At 40.8% G+C, this 19,760-nt stretch overlaps 1 protein-coding gene across 5 annotated transcripts in view; it reads right to left on the minus strand.

The window, feature by feature from the left end:
* Positions 1 to 19,760, minus strand: part of CTNNA2 (catenin alpha 2) — a 1,366,752-nt gene that overhangs the window by 917,104 nt on the left and 429,888 nt on the right. For all 5 annotated transcript variants that reach the window (XM_044926020.2, XM_044926019.2, XM_044926018.2 and 2 more), the window contains exon 4: positions 2,955 to 3,121. In XM_044926020.2, the coding sequence (XP_044781955.1) occupies positions 2,955 to 3,121 (167 nt within the window). The remainder of the gene's footprint in view (positions 1 to 2,954; positions 3,122 to 19,760) is intronic.

Raw genomic sequence — 19,760 nt, forward strand, 5'->3', positions numbered from 1 at the left:
GGAAATATGTTTCTGATAAGAAGGCAATTCTGTCCATGTTCCTGTAAGTTACTTAGAAACAAGAAAATAAATCAATATCTGGAAAGAACAGCAATACAGTTTTGGCACATGGCCTAAAAGATAAAAAGTAAAATATTATCTGTAATGCTCAAAGGTAAAATAGCTATGCAGTGGTTAACCTGGCAGGAAGCTACAGGACTCCCTATAGTGTATTAATTAATCTTCAGATCCAACAGAAAATCAGTTTACTACTTTATTATCATTAGGAATCATCTGACACTCTTTTGCCCATCTATATTCTATCATCCATTTGGTAAAGAAATTCATTTTTATTTGGAGGAAACCTTGATAACAGTATAAATGATCATTTCTAACCTGCTCCATCAAAATAGGTAATGCTATTTCCTTCACCTCACGTGTGTGCTCACTCAGTCGTGTCCGACTCTCTGCGACTCCATGGACTACAGCCCACCAGGCTCCTCTGTCCATGAGGATTTCCCAGACAAGAATACTGGAATGGGTTGCCTTTTTCTTCTTTAGGAGATCTTCTCAACCCAGGGATCAAACCCACATCTTCTGTGTCTCCTGCATTTGCAAGTGTGTTCTTTACCACTTAGACACCTGGGAAGACCCTCATTCTAAGTTAAAAACAAATAGATGCTAGCAGAGAAATTTGTTTATGAGAGGATGTACTTCTATGGAAAAAACAAAAATGCTAAGTAGAATTGTATACTATGTCTATTTGCAATTAATCGTTGACACATTGTCTTTTTTACCTGGTTGAAGCACTAGTCCCATCATATGCCAACAGTGAGAACACCAGAATCTGCAGTTCCCCAAGGACGCCACAAGAGGGCACCATTCTACCACTACTGTCCCCTGCAGAGGTTATACTCTTGAGTCCAACAAATGTGTTATTTAGTCTTACAATCATTTTAAATTCTATTGCTGACAGTCTGACAGGACTACTTAATATTGCTGGGTTGACCTTTCCATATTTTGTGCTAAATCTTTTTTTTTTTTTTAACTTCTCTTAATCTGCTGTGTTGGGAAGAGGATATAATTGACTCTACATTAGGACAGGCTGCAGCGTGATACTACCCGCGACAGCACCGGTCAAAACAGATGGATGAAAGGCAGTATTCCAGGCATCGACTGGTGCCGTGCAGCGCTCTACACACCCAGCCTTCAGGAGCACCAGCCACGGCTTTCATCACTCCCCAGAAGGGGCACAAATGGCTTTCCACAGAACGTGCACGCATGTGTGTTCAGTCTTGTTCAACTCTTTGCGACTCCATGGATTGTAGCCTGCCAGGCTCCTCTGTCCATAAGATTTTCCAGGAAAGAATACTGGAGTGGACCTTCCTCCAGGGGATCCTCCCAAGCCAGGAATTAAATTCATGTCTCCTGCATCCCCTGTACTGGCAGGCAGGTTTTTTACCTCTGAACCACCTGGGAATCCCAGCACAGAGAATGCTAACATATAAGATGTAAAGTTAATTTCCTTAGGTCCAGTCCTGTTCTCCTGGTAAAAGAAGACGGTCCCTCTGGGGAGAGATTTTTCTTACAATGTGGCTTTTGAAGACTAGGCAGGTTGTAAGAGAAAGGTAAGAAAATTTTTTCTCCAACACATTTGAGAACAAAGTCATCTGTAGCCTAACAGATGACTAAAAGCCCCACATAACTCAGGTGGGGCTGCAGGAATAGGGCCTGAGAGTGGTTCTGGAATCTGACAATGGTGACAGGCGCCACTGACCAGACACTTACTTTGCACCAGACTCTGTGATAAATGCATCACAGGAATTTCCCTGTTGAGAGCTCCCCACGGCTCTGAGGGCTGCACTGTCATTAGCCCTCATATCGACAGATGAGGTGTTTGAAACCTGAGGTTTTATTTTTTACATTATATATACACATGGGCTTCCTAAATAGTTCAGTTGGTAAAGAATCGCCTGCAATGCAGGAGACCCCGGTTCAATTCCTGGGTCGGGAAGATCTCCTGGAGAAGGGATAGGCTACCCACTCCACTATTCTTGGACTTCCCTGGTGGCTCAGCTGATAAAGAATCTGCCTGCCTGGGTTCAGTTCCTGCATTGGGAAGAATCCTGACAGGCAAGGAACATATGATGGGGTTGGTGGGGCACATGTGCACCCAGAGACCCAGTCCAGGTGTGTGAGATGAAAACTGATGCAGCAAGATTGACTTTAGTAAACAGTGGCTTCTTTTTATTGCCAGACTAAGGGAGGTTCAAAGTACATAATTCTATAAAAGGGCAATGATAGAGCAGTTAACAAAATAGAATGTAACAGGATCTATATTAAGGTGGGCAGAGGTGGTCAAGTGGCCAGCTGCCTAGAAGAGCTGCGTGTGTGTCCCATCACTCAGTCATGTCTGACTCTCTGCAGCCCCACAGACTATAGCCCGCCAGGCTCCTCTGCCCATGGAATTGTCCAGGCAAAGATACTGGAGTGGATTGCCTTTTCCTCCCCCAGAGGAACTTCCTGACCCAGGGATCGAACACCAGTCTCCTGTGTTTTCCACACTGGCAGGCAGGTTCTTTACCACTGTGCCACCAGGGAAGCCCCTATAAGGGCTGGCCTGGACTGAATTACTACAGGGACCTGCACTGCTCTGAATCTCAAGACAAAACCAAGGTGGGCACCCTACACAAGGCCTCTGAAGCCTGAAAGATGCACAGTTTTGTACTCCAGGAAATAAGGGGAGATTTAAACTCCATGTTTTGAGAGAAGACAATTCAAGTGAATAATCTGTATCTTTGAAAAATATATTATTGAGTATAAATTGAGTATTAGAAAAATTAAGGGCATACCACTTGGGTGAGTAACCAAGTGACCCTGTGGGCGGTGACTGTCAGTCCAGGTCAGCACAGTACTACCCACGGTCAACGCCACCATCCACATAAAGCATATTTTGATAAGTTCTACATACGTACAATTTTCAGATGAGACAAAAGCCTCATGACATCCGCCATGTCTGCCAGGATGAGCAAGCGGGTCACAGCAGATAGCAGAGCCCGTGCCGCCCGTACCATGGTTCCGCGCTTCACCGAGGAGCAGGGGTCATCCGCAAATTCCGAAGAAGCGATGCGCATGGTCTCACCTGGAAGACAGACACAGAGACACACGTGGGTAGACAGGAAGCTCAGACGCCGGCAGTCACTAAGATCTATGGACGGCTAATCAGAGCTCTCACTGCAAAACCACCCTGGCCAGGTGGTACCAGCTCCCTCAGTGAAGCTGAGATTTTCAAGTCAGACCCCTGAGTGCCCCCAGACAGGTGCTGTGAACAAGACCCAAGTGTGAAATTATGTTTTTAGCATCAATAAGGAATATGTTTGATTCAGTTTGTCTAAGAGTTGAGATGAATTTGCCCGACCTGAATCATTCTCCCTCTCCAAGTCCCTTGAAACCAGTGGTATTTACTAGGCTAGTTGGTTTCTGACAGCTGAAGAATAAAGCTAACAGCTCCAGAGGGGAATAAAACTAAAGACTTTGACCTAATGAACTCGGTTCTCTTAATTGAGTTAAATAGACAATAACAGACTACAGAGATAGTCCATGCATGCATGCTCAGTCACTCAGTTGTGTCCGACTCTTTGCAACCCCAGGGATACAAGCCCGTCAGGCTCCTCTGTCCATGGGATTCCCCAGGCAAGAACACTGGAGTAGGTTTCATGCCCCCCTCCAGGGGATCTTCCCGACCCCAGGGATCTAACCCAAGTCTCCTGCATTGGCAGGTGGATGTCATTCTGTAATACAGAGAACATTTATGAGACAATTGAACCAATTCAGCAAATATTTATTAGGCACACACTGGTAAAAATTCTCTACCAGAGTCTGGAAATGCAAAGGTGACCAAGAACGCCCTGGCCCCAGGGAGTTCACAGTCTAACCAGGACACACATTGTAAATACATACTTAAAATACAGAGATTACATGCCACCATAGACATATGACTAAGAATGAAGGCAGAAAAGGAGGAGGAAGTGATTAACTCATTTAGTGGGAGGCTGGGGGAAAAGCTGTCAATACTGATGGCCTTTGAAAAGCCAAGATGTGTGCACCTGGAAGATGAAGGTGGGCAGGGCGCCTAAGGCACTGTGAACGCCAGGAGGCTCCAGGACTTGGAGGAGGGCGCTGAGCCCAGGGAAACGCAATCACCTGAAGCTCACAGTGAGTGACGGCGTAGGCAGGAGAGGCGCCAGGGCCTGGGACACTGGGCGAGGGATTCGGACTGTGGCCTCAGGAGGAGATGACTTCACAGATTTTTATTTTGGCCGCATTATGTAAAATAAGCTGGAGGGGTCAAGACTTGTGCTGAGAAAATAGACAAGTACAATTACAATCAGAGAGAACAGACGAGGACATAGACCAGAAAAATAGGAATGGGATCCAGAGATAAGATCTGTATCAATGAGATGATGAAGGGAAACAGGAAGAGACAAGGGAGAGAATCAAGGATTTGGGGATTAATTATATATGGAAAGGTTTCCCTGATGGCTCAAAGGTAGTATTTACCAGCAATGCAGGATATGCAGGAGATGAAAGTTTGATCCCTGGGTCAGGAAGATTCCCTGGAGGAGAAAATGGCAACCCACTCCAGTTTTCTTGCCTGGAAAATTCCACGGTCAGGGGAGCCTGACAGTATATAGTGTAGGATCCCAAAGAATAGGACACAACCAAGCACACACATGCAATATGTACGGAAACCATTGAGGAGTTGGAGGTAGTGGTGAATACAGACCCACCACAATGGACTGGTACATATTTGCACACAAAGGGACTCCAGGAGTGGGAAACAAAGGGAGGTCATTAACTACATGAGACAGGCCCCATGGTCATGGGGTGGATATCTACCCATGGTACAGAGAACTAGGAAAAACCATAATGGAGCTTTACACAGCAGAGCATACACAGGGGTACCAATGTTTTGATAAACCAGAAGAGTTCATATGACCAATGATTCAACTTAGGATGACACAATACAGTCAATATTTTATTTACAAAATGATTAATTATCATCTGCCCATCAAAACAAAGCTCAAATAGTCAATTAATTCAATGAAAGTCTGTGCCTCCTAGCATTTATCCCAAGATATGAGGGAAAATAAGATATACTTCTCATAATTTTACAGCTTCTCTGATAGCTCAGTTGGTAAATAATCGCCTGGAATGCAGGAGACCCCAGATCAATTTTTGGGTCAGGAAGATCCCCTGGAGAAGGAAACAGCTACCAACTCCAGTATTCTTGGGCTTCCCTTGTGACTCAGCTGGTAAAGAATCCGCCTGCAATGAGGGAGACCTGGGTTCAATCCCTGGGTTGGGAAGATCCCCTGGCGAAGGGAACTGCTACCCACTCCAGTATTATGGCCTGGAGAATTCCATGGACTGTATAGCCCATGGGGTCGCAAAGAGTCAGACACGACTGAGCAACTTTCATTTCACTCCCTCTCATCATTTTACAGGCAGATCAAAAGATAATATAATTCCCTCAATGTTGTAGTTATTTAAACCCTCCTTTTTGTACTTAGGAAATGTGGGTGTATAAGGAAATATATTGTGTGGCTGGATCTTTTAAAGAGGCTACCATCTATGATATGTATATGATACAGTTGCACAGCTTAGTCTTTATGCCTAGGCACAAAGAGCTTGAAATATAACAACAGCATGGGAGAAGATTAAAAATTTTTTATTATGATACTGGTGAATTGTGAAGATGTATGATGCCAAAGAATTGATGCTTTTGAACTGTGGTGTTGGAGAAGATTCTTGAGAGTTTCTTGGACTGCAAAGAGATCCAACCAGTCCATTCTAAAGGAGATCAGGCCTGGGTGTTCATTGGAAGGACTGACGCTAAAGCTGAAACTCCAATACTTTGGCCACCTCATGCAAAGAGTTGACTCGTTGGAAAATACCCTGATGCTGGGAGGGATTGGGGGCAGGAGGAGAAGGGGATGACAAGAGGAAGAGATGGCTGGATGGCTTCGCCGACTTGATGGACATGAGTTTGAGTAAACTCCGGAAGTTGGTGATGGACAGGGAGGCCTGGCATTCTGCAATTCTTGGGGTCACAAAGAGTCAGACACGACTGAGTGACTGAACTGAACTGAACTGATGGCTCTAGAGGCCTAAATAAACTTTAAGGTAGAGGTTGGCAATTAAGAGATACATATTCATTGCTTTTCTGCCTTTTGGCTAAGATCAAGTGAAGAGATACATATTCAATCCAATGGTCCACAGGCTTACATAAATATCCTCTAGGGCTATTCCTTGTCCCTAAAAAAAGACTAAGCAGATATCTGTGTGGTGGGGAGAAAGCTACTTCCTTCTCACTCTGTAGAGTGCCGCCATAAAAAAACATTATATACCAAGGTGAATCTACTGAAATGTTAAGAGGGTCACCCTAAAGACTAGACGTAAGTGCAAATGGTATTGTTAATGAATAAATCAATTGCTGCTGGAAGGGATCCACTTATTCAAGGAAGGGAGCGATTCTTTTCTGCAGGTGAACCCTAGGGAGCTACACTGTTGATCTCAAATTTTTCAGGTTAAATTGCTACGAGCCATCGCTTGGGTAAGAGTGGACTATTCAGGCAGGGGTCTTCTCAGGAAAAAAGAAAGGGTCCTAATAGGAGAGTCACACCTCCTTCCAGCTTGTGGAGTAAACATGCCTAATTAAACTGATTTTCATACAGAGAGTGACCATGAAACAGGAAGGGGGCAGAGTACAACATTTAAAAGAATAACATAGCCAGAGGACACAGCATAAACTGATTAGAACCAACTAGGTCCAATGGCCAATTCAACTTCTACTTGACCTTGAGCCTCAGTATAAGCTCACTGTAACACACTCCAGGCCCCCAGTGGTTCTAACATGCATGCTCAGTCGCTTCAGTCCTGTCTGACTCTTTCCAACCCTATGGACCATAGCTTGCCAGGTTCCTCTGTCCATGGTATTCTCCAGGCAAGAATACTAGAGTGGATTGCCATGCCCTCCTCCAGGGGATCCTCCCGACACAGGGATTGAACCCTCATCTCATTATGTCTCCTGCACTGGCAGGCAGGTTCTTTACCCACTGAGCCACCTGGGAATCCTAAAGATTCCAAGGATGACCAGAAAACATCAAAAGTGGGTGGTGGCCCAATTTCTGGAAAGTCTCACTCTTTCCCAAAACAATGGAATTCTCTTCCTACTCATTAGCCTATGAAATTGCATTGCATGCATGCTCAGTCATGTCTGACTGTTTGTAACTCCATGGACTATACAGTCCATGGAATTCTCCAGGCCACAATATGGGAGTGGGTAGCCTTTCCCTTCCCCAGGGGATCTTCCCAACCCAGGGATCGAACCCAGGTCTCCTTCATTGCAGTCGGATTCTTCACCAGTGGAACCACAAGCTCCACCTGGGAAACCCACTTAGTCTGTGAAATTACCCACCCCTATAAAAACTGACAATCCCATATTCTGGGGCCTCTCATTAATCTTTTTCAATATGAGATGGCCCACATTCTGTCTATAGAGTATGTTTCCTTCCTGAGTAGACCTTCTTTCTCTTTACTATGGCTCACTCTTGAATTATTTCCTGTATAAAGTCAAGAACCCACACATGGAGGCTGTCCCAAGGACTCAGATGTGACCTGGGATGTGACCATCCTTTAGCTCCCCACTCTCTTTTCTACAACAACTCACTACATCCAGATGCTGACTGGCCAGAAATACTGTCTCAAAGCCCAGAGGATAACACTCAGCAGTATGGAGCTTCCAGGCAGAGTTAATTAGTGTGGGGGCCACAGTAGGTCCTCCTGGGAGAAGCTCAGGAGATGTCCATGAGAGAAAAAATGAGACCCAGAGACAAGAGACAGGAAGAATCCACATTCGTAAATGTGACTCTGCAAATGGAAATGCCATGCTAAATTCTGAGATTATCCTCAAATAAATAATAGACCATTGAATCCAATCTAAATTAAAACTAAAAACACAGTTGAAGCAGATACAAATGAGTTCATGTTTTTAAAGGTTTCAAAAGAAAGGCAAACTGAAGTCAGCTATAAATTTAATTCATTTTACATCCCTGTAGTTTTAGGATTACTAAAAGAAAACGGAAATCTATATTACAAAATGATAAGAGAGTTTATCAGAATTAAATCAGCTATTCACTTGGGAACTGCTTTTTCTATACAACTAAAATATTTAGCTGAGAAATAGCATGTGTGTGTAGGAGCAGGAAGGGAGCAATTAGGGGAGGGCACCAGAGCTGCCTGTTTCTTTTATATACACTCTTGTATTCAAGCTCATTAACTTGATTATAAACCTAAGGTCAGAGCAGGGCTTCTATGATCAAGCTTCTGATCCTCTAAAGCCACTACTACCTGCTGGAAAGAAGAAAAAAATAACATCTTCAAATAAGCGACTTAGGGGAAATAGTAATTAATATGAATACAGTGCTTCTATATAAAGGGCTATTTTGTAAGCATTATTCTAAAAGCTTTATATATATTAAGTCATGAATTAAAAGAGAATCTCTCTCTTTCTCTCTCTCCCTTCACGTGCTTGCAGGCAGATTCTTTATCACTAGCACCACCTGGGTCTTTAAAGTAACAAAGACTAAGGTCACATTCTGACCTCTCTCCAACCATTCCAAAGTTTGTAAGATCAGCAATTATTCAATTTCTGTGTTTTAGTCCCCTCAGCTGTAAAACAGGGGTGAAAGTAATAATAGCTACCTTGTAAGACTGTCATTAAAGATATCCATTCAAAACACCCAGCATAAGACCTTACCAGTAATGAGCACTTACTCATTATTGGATAGCAAGGAGATCAAACCATCAATCCTAAACAAACCATCAATACTAAAGGAAGCCAACCCTGAATATTCACTGGAAAAACTGATGCTGAAGCTGAAGCTCCAGTACTTTGACAACCTGATGCAAAGTGCCTACTTATTGGAAAAGACCCTAATGCTGGGTAAGATTGAGGGAAGGAGGAGAAGGGGCAATGGAGGATGAGATGGTTGGATGGATGGTATCACCAACTCAATGCACATGAGTTTGAGCAAATTCCAGAGATACTGAAGGACAGGGAAACCTGGTGTGCTTCAGTTCTTGGGGTTTCAAAGAGTGGGACACAACTTAGTGACTAAACAACCACCACAATAACTCATTAATACCATAAATAACATAGCTACCACTCTCACTGTGAATCTCTCCAACAAAATAAGAATAGTTGGTAAACTCCTGGTTAAAGATTTGGAAGTGCCTTTTGTGGCTGATTTCACTGCTTGTGTACACAGTAATATACAAGCAAGAAAATATCTGCCTGATAAAATTATATTACATTGAGGCAGACTATACACCCTCCTGCCCACCCTCAAAGATGGTATTGGTGCTCAGTTTTCAAATTGGTGCTTGTTTTGCTTCTTATGCTACCCAACTGGAGGAAATGGGAATGTTGCAAAGCTCCTATAAAGCAAGAGTCACAGTCCAAAAAATGGTGATTACTCTTTTGCCCAAATGCAGTAGAAGACTATGCTCTTGGAAAACAGTAAACAGTGATGTGCTAAGCCTAAAAGAAAAATGGAGTTCAGAGAATCAACACTGAATTCAGTATCATTTAATATTTTTATAAAGTAAAGAGAAAGGAAATTGATAAACACAGTCAATTTAAATGTCATTGTGCAGTGAAAGTGTTTTCAAATAACTGCGCTATTAAAATGTATAATTAAACTAAACCTATTGTAAGTAAACAAAACCTATTGTAAGCAAACAAAACTAATATAAGTAAAGCAAATAAGCATGCAATAAATTGTTTTTTTATAAATCCCAAATTTCAATAACCCTCTCTATATAAGGCAAATCTCTTTATAAGTAGCATACTGATGACTTCTTTATATTAAGTCAATCAATATTTCCATTGACCAGTGTCTTTATTGTCCTACAACCATGATTACAAATCAAAACCCACTGAGATGTCAGTAGACTGATACATAGTACTTGTTAGTTGAAATGTAAGTTCAAAAACATCTTTTAATGTGATGAGGAAGGAAAAACAAAAACCACAACATGCATCCTGACTGAACAGCAGAAATAATATTATTATAAAAAATGCTACCATCTAATCCTGAATGAAAACGGTAGGCTCACCATTCCAACATGAAAATATACAGGACACAGGTCTATTCTTGCTAAATAAGATTTCTGTTGTTCAATCACTAAGTAATTTCCAACTCTTTGCAACCCCATGGAATGCAGCACATCAAGATTCCTTGTCCTTCACCATCTCCCAGAGTTTGCTCAAACTCATGTCCATTGAGTCAGTGACACCATCCAACCATCTCACCCTCCGTCACCCACTTCTCTTCCTGCCCTCATTCTTTCCCAGAATCAGGGTTTTTTTTCCAATAATTTGGCTGTTTGCATCAGGTGGTCAAAGTATTGGAGCTTCAGCTTCAGCATCAGTCCTTCCAATGAATATTCAGAGTTGGTTTCCTTTAGGATTGACTGGTTTGACTTCCTGTCCAAGGGACTCTCAAAAGAGTCTTCACCAGCACCACAGTTTAACAATATCAATTTTTGGTGCTTGGCCTTCATTATGTTATAACTCTCACATCCATGCATGATACTGGAAAAACCATAGCTTTGAGTATATGACCTTTGTTGGCAAAGTGATGTCTCAGCTTTAAATACACTGTCTTGGTTTGCCGTAGCTTTTCTTCCAAGGAGCAAGTGTCTTTTAATTTCGTGGCTGCAATCACCATCTGCAGTGATTTTAGAGCCCAAGAAAATAAAAAATCTATCTGTCACCGTTTTCACTTTCTCCCCATTTATTTGCCATGAAATGATGGTACCAGATACCATGATCTTAATTTTCTTGAATGTTGAGCTTTAAACCAGCTTTTTCACTCTCCTCTTTCACCCTCAAGAGGCTCTTTAGTACCTCCTCTCTTTCTGCCATTAGAGTGGAATTATCTACATATTTGAGGTTGTTGATATTTCTCCTGGCAAACTTGATTCCAGCTTGTGTTTCATCCAGGCTGGCATTTGCATGATGTACGCTGCATAGAATTTAAATAAGCAGGGTGACAATATACATCCTTGATGTACTCCTTTCCTAATTTGGAGCCACTCCATTGTTCCATGTCTGGTTCTAATTGTTGTTTCTTGACCTTCAAACAGGTTTCTCAAGATGCAGGTAAGGTGGTCTAGTATTCCCATCTCTTTAAGAATTTTCCACAGTTTGCTGTGATCCATGCAGTCAAAGGCTTTAGCGCAGTCAATGAAGCAGATGTTTTTCTGCAATTCCCTTGCTTTTTCTATGATCCAGCAGATATTGACAATTTGATCTCTGGTTCCTCTGCCTTTTCTATATCCAACTTGAGGTCTGGGAGTTCTCGGTATATGTACTGTTGAAGCTGGCTTGAAGGGCTTTTGAACATGACCTTGTTAGCGTGTAAAGTTAGCACAACTGTGTGGTAGTTTGAACATTCTTTAGCATTATCTTTATTTGGGATTGGGATGAAAACTGACCTTTTCCAGTCCTGTGGCCATTGCAGAGTTTTCCAAATTTGCTGGCATATTGAGTGCAGCACTTTAACAGCATTATCTATCAGGATTTTCAATAGCTCAGCTGGAAATCCATCACCTCCACCAGCTTTCTTTGTAGTAACTCTTCCTAAGGCCCACTTAACTTATTAAGATACTGTTTTTCTTTTACTTTTTTAAAAAAGGTAGAATAGGAAGGTGGTGGTGGGGTGGGGATTTAATGTCCAAATTCAAGAATTTAAGAGTATATTGGAGGATATCGAACAACCCAAATCTTAGCAGGTATGACCTAAAAGACAGGACCTTCTGCCTCCCTAAGAAACCATTCCAATTTGAAAGACATCTAACTGCTCATTTTTTTTCTTCAATTATTTTGGTCTTCACTATGTTCTTCTGAACCACACAGAAAAATCTAGTCCTTTTTACAAATCTATAAATCTTGAGAGAATTTTTTGCAATGTCCTTCATGGAGAAATGAAATGTCAAAACACACAACAGCCATTGCCTAAGAATTAACACTGCATCTAGATTATGAAAATGACAGCCTGCATAAAGAAGTGAACAAACAACTCCCCTTAGTTTCCCAAATGTTAAGTACATACTAACTAATCATTCAAGTTGGGGTGATTAGTTTGCTTTTATATAAACTTTTATGCGAGTTAATAGAGTAAACATAAAAGGCACTGTCAATTAGCTTTGGAGGGAACAAATCTGGTTTCTGGCATGTTGTGAAAACAAATGATAAGACAGATAACAACTGACAAGTCACTGGAGAAGGAAGTGGCAACCCACTCCAGTAGTCTTGCCTGGGAAATTTAATGGAAAGAGGAGCCTGGCAGGCTACAGTCCATGGGGTTGCAAAGAGTTGGATGTGACTGAACACACACACACCACTCGGGTCTTTTTCATGACCTAAATTATTACCTATATTTGAGAGATATTAAATGTGAGCTCATTAGTGGAGTCCAATTTCTTAATTTCAGAGCAGAAAAAACAAGTATCAAGAACCTTATATGGCTCACCCGAAGTCAAACAGCCAATTAATGGCAGAGTTCAGACCAGAAGCTGGGTGTCTTGACTCTTAAATTTGCTACAATTTACCACAATAGTCTTTTTCCTTGAAAAACTATTTTTGTATGGTTTCACAGATTCACAACTGTGTATTTAGTCCACATAACTTATAATTTAGTCTATATAAGTCTTTTTATACCAGTTTGGATGTCTTGATTCTATGATTAGGTGCAACTATATTTGTAAGTTCCTATGGTTTCTCATTAAATACTTGTATCACTGATTTCAATCAGCTTAGATATAAACACAAAGAAAAGGAAGTATAAAAGAAGCACATTGTATAATTTGATTTTTAGAGGCTGCAGATGAATAAACCATATTTGAAACTGTTATACTGTAAAATAACAAGTCAACTTAAGTTTTTCTAAAGTAGTATTTGGCTAAACAAAGCACAGGAACAATTCTTATAATGAGAAAAGTTGATTAAGGATAGAAAACTCTACCACACATTTCAAAATTAGAAACAAAACAAAAAAATGTTCCAAGTGATTGCTATCATGAACATGGTAAATGCTGCTTTAAAATTACAACTTAATTAAGTTATATTTTTAAAATACCTCATGGAGAAGACTGAGTTTCTTCACTAGTTTGAGGATGAAAAAAAAAAAAAGCACGAATGATTGGATTCTAGGATTTAAATGGCACAGTCCATGCTTTATTTTTTGAACTGCCATTGATTTTCCAGTCATAACAGAGAAGTGGCAGATTCTTAAATGTGATTACAGCCATGTGTCTTCTGTATTATAGCCACATGACTAGAGGCTTCCTTGTCACCATCACTCTGCCTCCTATGTTAAGAGAGCTCACAGAAGGACCACATCTAAATCAACATCGGGATATCAATTACAATAAAGCCCCGCTAACAAAAATATATTTGTTCAGTGGGAGGATCTGGCAACAGGCAATGAATGAAATTGATTTAAAATAATTCAAAATCCTAAATTCAAAAAGACAGACTGCCAAAATGTGCTTATCAAAGCTTTCTTCACTTCTGTGATCAATAGCTTTTCATGTGGGTCAAGACAGATCTCAGACTGCCTTCTCTCCTTCCAGCTCAAAAGTACATTTTAAACAAAAGTGAAATAAGGTTATAACAAACATAAACCTTGAGAGGGAAAAATGTCCCAACAGGGTGACATGCAGTTTTAAGGGTGAGGGAAATTTGGAGAGTTAGAGAGTAACCGTCCAGTCTGTACAGGGCTTCCCTGGTGTCAGTTGGTAGAGATTCTGCCTGTGATGCAACAGACGGCCTGCAATGCAGGAGATGGGGATTCAGTCCCTGGGTTGAGAAGAGCCCCTGCAGAAGGAAATGGCAACCCACTTCAGTATTCTTTCCTGGGAGATCCTTAAGTTTGTAAGGGTGATTACATAAGCATATCTGTAAATGTATGCAAAGTGTAGAAAGAGTCATATATCATTTCATTCATCCTTTTATTCATTCAATAAGCATTTATTAAGCTAGGTGGTTGCTATTTGCTAGGTTCTGGATATTCAAGATGAAGTCACAATTCCTGCCCTCTCCTTACTAGCATCCTGATCTTTCTGACAGATTCACTAATAAAGATCATCTGTAGAACATTTGTAGAGAAACACCCACTTATCAGGCATTTGGGAATTCTAGACAGAAGTCACATTTTGGGGAGTTGGGATTCATGAGTATGTAGAGGCTGCTTAGTCAGCTATTATAATAAGGAAGCATGGTCAAAAACTATGTATGTATATGTGCACATGTATCTATACCTATATCTAGAGAGAAGGATTAAGTTTTTCATGCTTTATCCCTGCAGTGTGTAGCTTTAAGCCATGACTCTGAGAGATGGCAGATCAGCCACACACCGATGACTTCTCTTCTCCTCCAAATCACTGTTAGATTTCTAAAAAACAAAGAGTATGGGTGAGAATGACATGGACACATACACTCTTCATCATTAGTTAGCTTCTCAGCCCTATATTTGTTTCCTTTGTGGCTCAGCTGGTAAAGAATCAGCTGCGATGTGGGAGACCTGAGTTCAATCTCTGGGTTGGGAAGATTCCCCTGGAGAAGGGAAAGGCTACCCACTCCAGTATTCTGGCTTAGAGAATTCCAAGGACTGTAAAGTCCATTGGGCTGCAAAGAGTCAGACATGACTGAGCGACTTTCACTTTCAGCCCTATATTGAGCAGGTCTTGGTGAACAGAAACATTTCAGGGTGCCTCTAATCTCTTAACTTCAAACTCTAAATGAAAAGTGGGTCTGAGGGAACTAGGACTCAAGCTCCGGGAATTGGTGATGGACAGGGAAGCCTGGCGTGCTGCAGTCAGTGGGATTGCAGAGTCGGACACGACTGAGCAACTGAACTGAATGGAACTGAATTCATTTTTCAACTAGTATTTCCAAAGGAAAGAGATCCCATCTGATCACACTAGTTTCATGAAATTGAAGATAAATATAGAAAGAGAGATGAAAGGATGAAAATTATAGGAAGTCAATGAATATTAACTTTTTCTCTCCTTCCACTGGTAGAATAATGTAGGATCTCCAATTTGTCGGGAAACATAAGACAAATTATTTTTTTAATCTGCTAGTTAATCTTTCAAATAATATTCTCAAATTTTTTTTCTTAAATCCCCAGAACATTGTTTCCTATAAAAGACAAGGTTCCAACTGTTATACTGAAAAAAAATCAACTAAATATACCCTTTTCCCTTTATTCCCTTCCCAGGTTTTGTGGATACTCTTTTGTTGTGGACACATTCTCAGATCCTCTTGCCAGTCCCAGGGTCCTTCTGCCTTTGCAGGCTGCTCTCAAGCAAAGGGAGCCCCATTCTGTGCTCTCCAGTGGTTATTTCATTCAAAGTTAATGGGAAAATAGTGATAAATTACACTGTATACACTGGCCAGTAAATGCAGGTGCCCAGTTTCCTGGTAAACATATTTCTCACTATAAATTAATAAACTCACACTGGGAGTATAATTTAACCTCCCCTGTAGATCTGCCTATAGGAATAGAATATTCTGGTCATGCTGATATTAGTATTTCACTCTGTATGGCAGCACACTAAAGATTAATACAGTAATATGGATTTTTAAAGCAAATACACACGGTTGTTTAATTCTCACATCATTTACATAGTATGAAGATGGAAGGATGAACCAGCAGTTGCTGTGGGGCATCACTGGGAGGTGTCTGATTTGTAATAAGTATGGGAACTGGTTTTGAACACTGAACAGGAGTTCATTTTCAATTCCTATTCTGAACAGCAAGTAGCTTTTCCCACCACAAAGAATGTGCAGGAAAAATTGAGGAAGGAAATGTCAAAAGAACCTATAGATGTGAAGAACTTATTTTATGAGACAGAGAATGGAAGCATTACTAAGCAAACCCAGACATAAAAAGCAAAATTCTAAGCCACTGCCAGATGGTATTGAAGGCTATGAAATAAGAAGCAGACAACCTGGCACATTGGACAGGGGGCAATAGCAGCCAAGCACACACAGAGTTCACCATCTAGTCACACTTGTCCAGGGCTGGGCAGAGATAAAGGCCTGTATGACTCAACGTGTATCCCTTATAGGAGGCCCTATGGGTTCAATGATTTTTAATACACCCATTTGTTAGCTTCACACAATTCCATGCTAAAGAACCTTTTCAGGTATAAATGCATGAGGACACACAAACATAAGCCCACCCGAGTGTGCCCTATTTAAATACTTTAGTCAAGCTTTGGCACAGAGAGCTGGCAAAACCAGAAGATGCAAACATTTATAGAGTTTAGCCTTAAGGCTGCTTCTGCTTCATGGGCTACACACTACAATCACATTTGTGAATCCCCAAACCTAATATTTTCAATAATCAACAGATGCAACTACAGATCATGTCCAAAAATGGAAGCATTGTAAAGATCTATTTTGCCCAACTCTGGGTGGATCTGTTCAATGTTAATTAATGTTGCCTCCTCATTTCCAGTTGGCTTTAACTCATCTCCCTCTTCCCTGGGGGCTGCTGCTAAGTTGCTTCAGTCGTGTCCAACTCTGTGCGACCCCATAGACCGCAGCCCACGAGGCTCCCCGTCCCTGGGATTCTCCAGGCAAGAACACTGGAGTGGGGTGCCATTTCCTTCTCCAATGCATGAAAGTGAAGTCCCTCAGTTGTGTCCGACTCTGTGTGACACCATAGACCTCAGCCCACCAGGCTCCCCCGTCCCTCGGATTCTCCAGGCAAGAACACTGGAGTGGGGTCCCATTTCCTTCTCCAATGCATGAAAGTGAAAAGTGAAAATGAAGTCATGTCCAACACTTAGCAACCCCATGGACTGCAGTCTACTAGGCTCCTCCATCCATGGGATTTTTCCAGGCAAGAGTACTGGAGTAGGGTGCCATTGCCTTCTCCACCCTCTTCTCTAGAAATTAAGACTACATGACTAAATGATCCCAAGAACTCCTTCCAATTTTGTATACTATGATGCAAAAAGTAATAATAGCTATTTATAGAATACTATGTACTGGGCACAATGTTAAACACTTTACATTTATGATCTCACAATGAGGTGAACAACATTATCTTCATTTCAAAAATTATAAAATCATTAGCTTAATGAGGTTTATTAATTTGTCCAAGGTCAGCTTAACACTAGGAATTGAATCTGAGGCTAATGAACTGAGACGTCTGTGATCTTAGTAACCTGGAAGCTCTAAGTTAGGAGTCTGTTGATGAAAAGTGGAAGCGTAAAAGTGTTAGTTGCTCAGTTGTGTCTGACTCTTTGTGACTCTAAGGGCTGTAGCTCACCAGGCTCCTCTGTCCATGGAATTCTCCAGGCAAGAATACTGGAATGAATTGCCAGTCCTTTCTCCAGGGGATCTTCCTGACCCAGGGATCAAACTCAGGTCTCCCACATTGCAGGCAGATTCTTAACCACCTGAACCAACCTAAAACAATCTAATGATGATGATGAGATTAATAATTATAGCTAATCCTGACATGGTGCTTTTTCAGTGTCAGATCCCATTCTAAGCACCGCATCTTACTCATTTAATCTTCATTAAAATCCTACAAGGTAAGTACTATTCCCATTTTACAGATGAGGAAACTGAATTACATAAAAATTAATTTGCCAAAGACGAGAAAACTTTGGATAATGGAATAAGGTTTTTAACCTAGAAAGTCTGGCTACAGTGTCTAGGATTTAACCACTTCTAAGATAATGCCCATATCAAGCAAAAAAATAAAACAATAAAAAACAATAACAAAAATGTTCTTAGCACCAACAATAGTAGTAAATTATTTTGTGGTAATATTTTTTAAATTGATCTTTTAAATAATATCTAGACTCTAAAATGATGTCCTCATGCATTATAATTTTAAGGAGCTGGGACAAGAATTTGAGCAAACTCCAGGAGATGGTAAAGGACAGGGACGTCTGGTGTCCTGCAGTCCAAGGGGTCACAAAGAGTCCAACACGGCTCAGTGACTGAACAGCATCCAAGAAGCAACATAAATTATGATAGGATGTATACAATAGGAGCTGCCATGGAAGAGGAAGGTCCTTGTCTCTCACTGTAAAATTAGACACCTTAGCACTTGTGCTTGTCTTGATTCATAGATGTCCAACTAACAATACTGTTATGTTGTGATTAGACACTACTCCTTTTTTTTGCTAATTAGAGACAATTTTAGAACATTCCTTAACTTGAAACTACAACTGTCCAAGAGAAAGCAAAAACATCATACTTTTCTTTTAGACTGTAGAATGCTTTACATTGTGATGATGCCCAGTCAATGTTTCTGCATTAAGACTGGAGACATGTTTAAAGGGCTGCTAAATGTGCATGCAAAGATCACATATTATTTTTCAAATGCAACCCCCATTAAAACAGAATGAGACACCAACAATAATCATCTATGGAAATTAGGCTGTTTTCCAGCTTTTATGCATTATATATGCCAAGTCATTACGGACTAAAAGAAAGAAAAAAAAAAGAACTAATAGTTCAATACATGACAGATTTGGTTAGTCTTTTTTGAATTACCACCATCTTGAAAAGTAAAGATTTAATATTTCCCACTATTAGTTGGATGGAGAAGGCAATGGCACCCCACTCCAGTACTCTTGCCTGGAAAATCCCATGGACGGAGGAGCCTGGGAGGCTGCAGTCCATGGGGTCATGAAGAGTCAGACACGACTGAGCGACTTCACTTTCACTTTTCACTTTCATGCATTGGAGAAGGAAATGGCAACCCACTCCAGTGTTCTTGCCTGGAGAATCCCAGGGACAGGGGAGCCTGATGGGCTGCCGTCTATGGGCTTGCACAGAGTCAGACACGACTGAAGCGACTTAGCAGCAGCATTAATTGGATATCAACTACCAGCTCTTTTCAGTTAGAATTAGGGGCACCTCTTAATTTTAGGCTTATTAACCTTCACACATGAAATCTAAGAATAAAGTAAAAATGTTAATAGTATTATTATAGCAAAATATTAAGTAACAAACTTACCAGTAGGATAAACTTTTAAAATAATTGTATTTTTCTTTGACAGCATACCAGTAAAGAACCTTGGCTCAGACTTCTTGAATTTAAGTCCTAGTTCTCCATTTTTTTCTTTGTGTAACCTTAGGCAAATTACTTAATCTTTCTAGGACTCAATAGTAAAATTAATAAAATAGCACCCCATGTCACAGATACATGTAAAAATTAAATGAGAGCATATAAGAGACTGAATACCAAGAAATGTATCTCATGACACCTAGAAATGCACATGAAATACAGCAAATATCTTTATAAATGGAAAAGCAATCTCTGAGCCAAAAAAAGAAAAAAAAAAAGAAACAGAAATTAGCAATCTTGAAACAAAAATGTTAAATTAATTTTGAAGCACTGACAACCTTAGAATCATTAAAAGTTATTTAGAAGCTAGATTTTAATTGCCACAGATGGGACATAAGAATGTTTTGACCCTCAACAGGAATAGATCTGTCATGTTTTCTACCTAAAATAAAATTTAGAAACTGAAATTGCTGCTGCTGCTGCTAAGTCGCTTCAGTTGTGTCCAACTCTGTGCAACCCCATAGACGGCAGCCCACCAGGCTCCACCGTCCCTGGGATTCTCCAGGCAAGAACACTGGAGTGGGTTGCCACGTCCTTCTCCAATGT

This window comes from Bubalus bubalis, chromosome 12, assembly GCF_019923935.1.
Source record: "Bubalus bubalis isolate 160015118507 breed Murrah chromosome 12, NDDB_SH_1, whole genome shotgun sequence".
Lineage (NCBI taxonomy): Eukaryota > Metazoa > Chordata > Mammalia > Artiodactyla > Bovidae > Bubalus > Bubalus bubalis.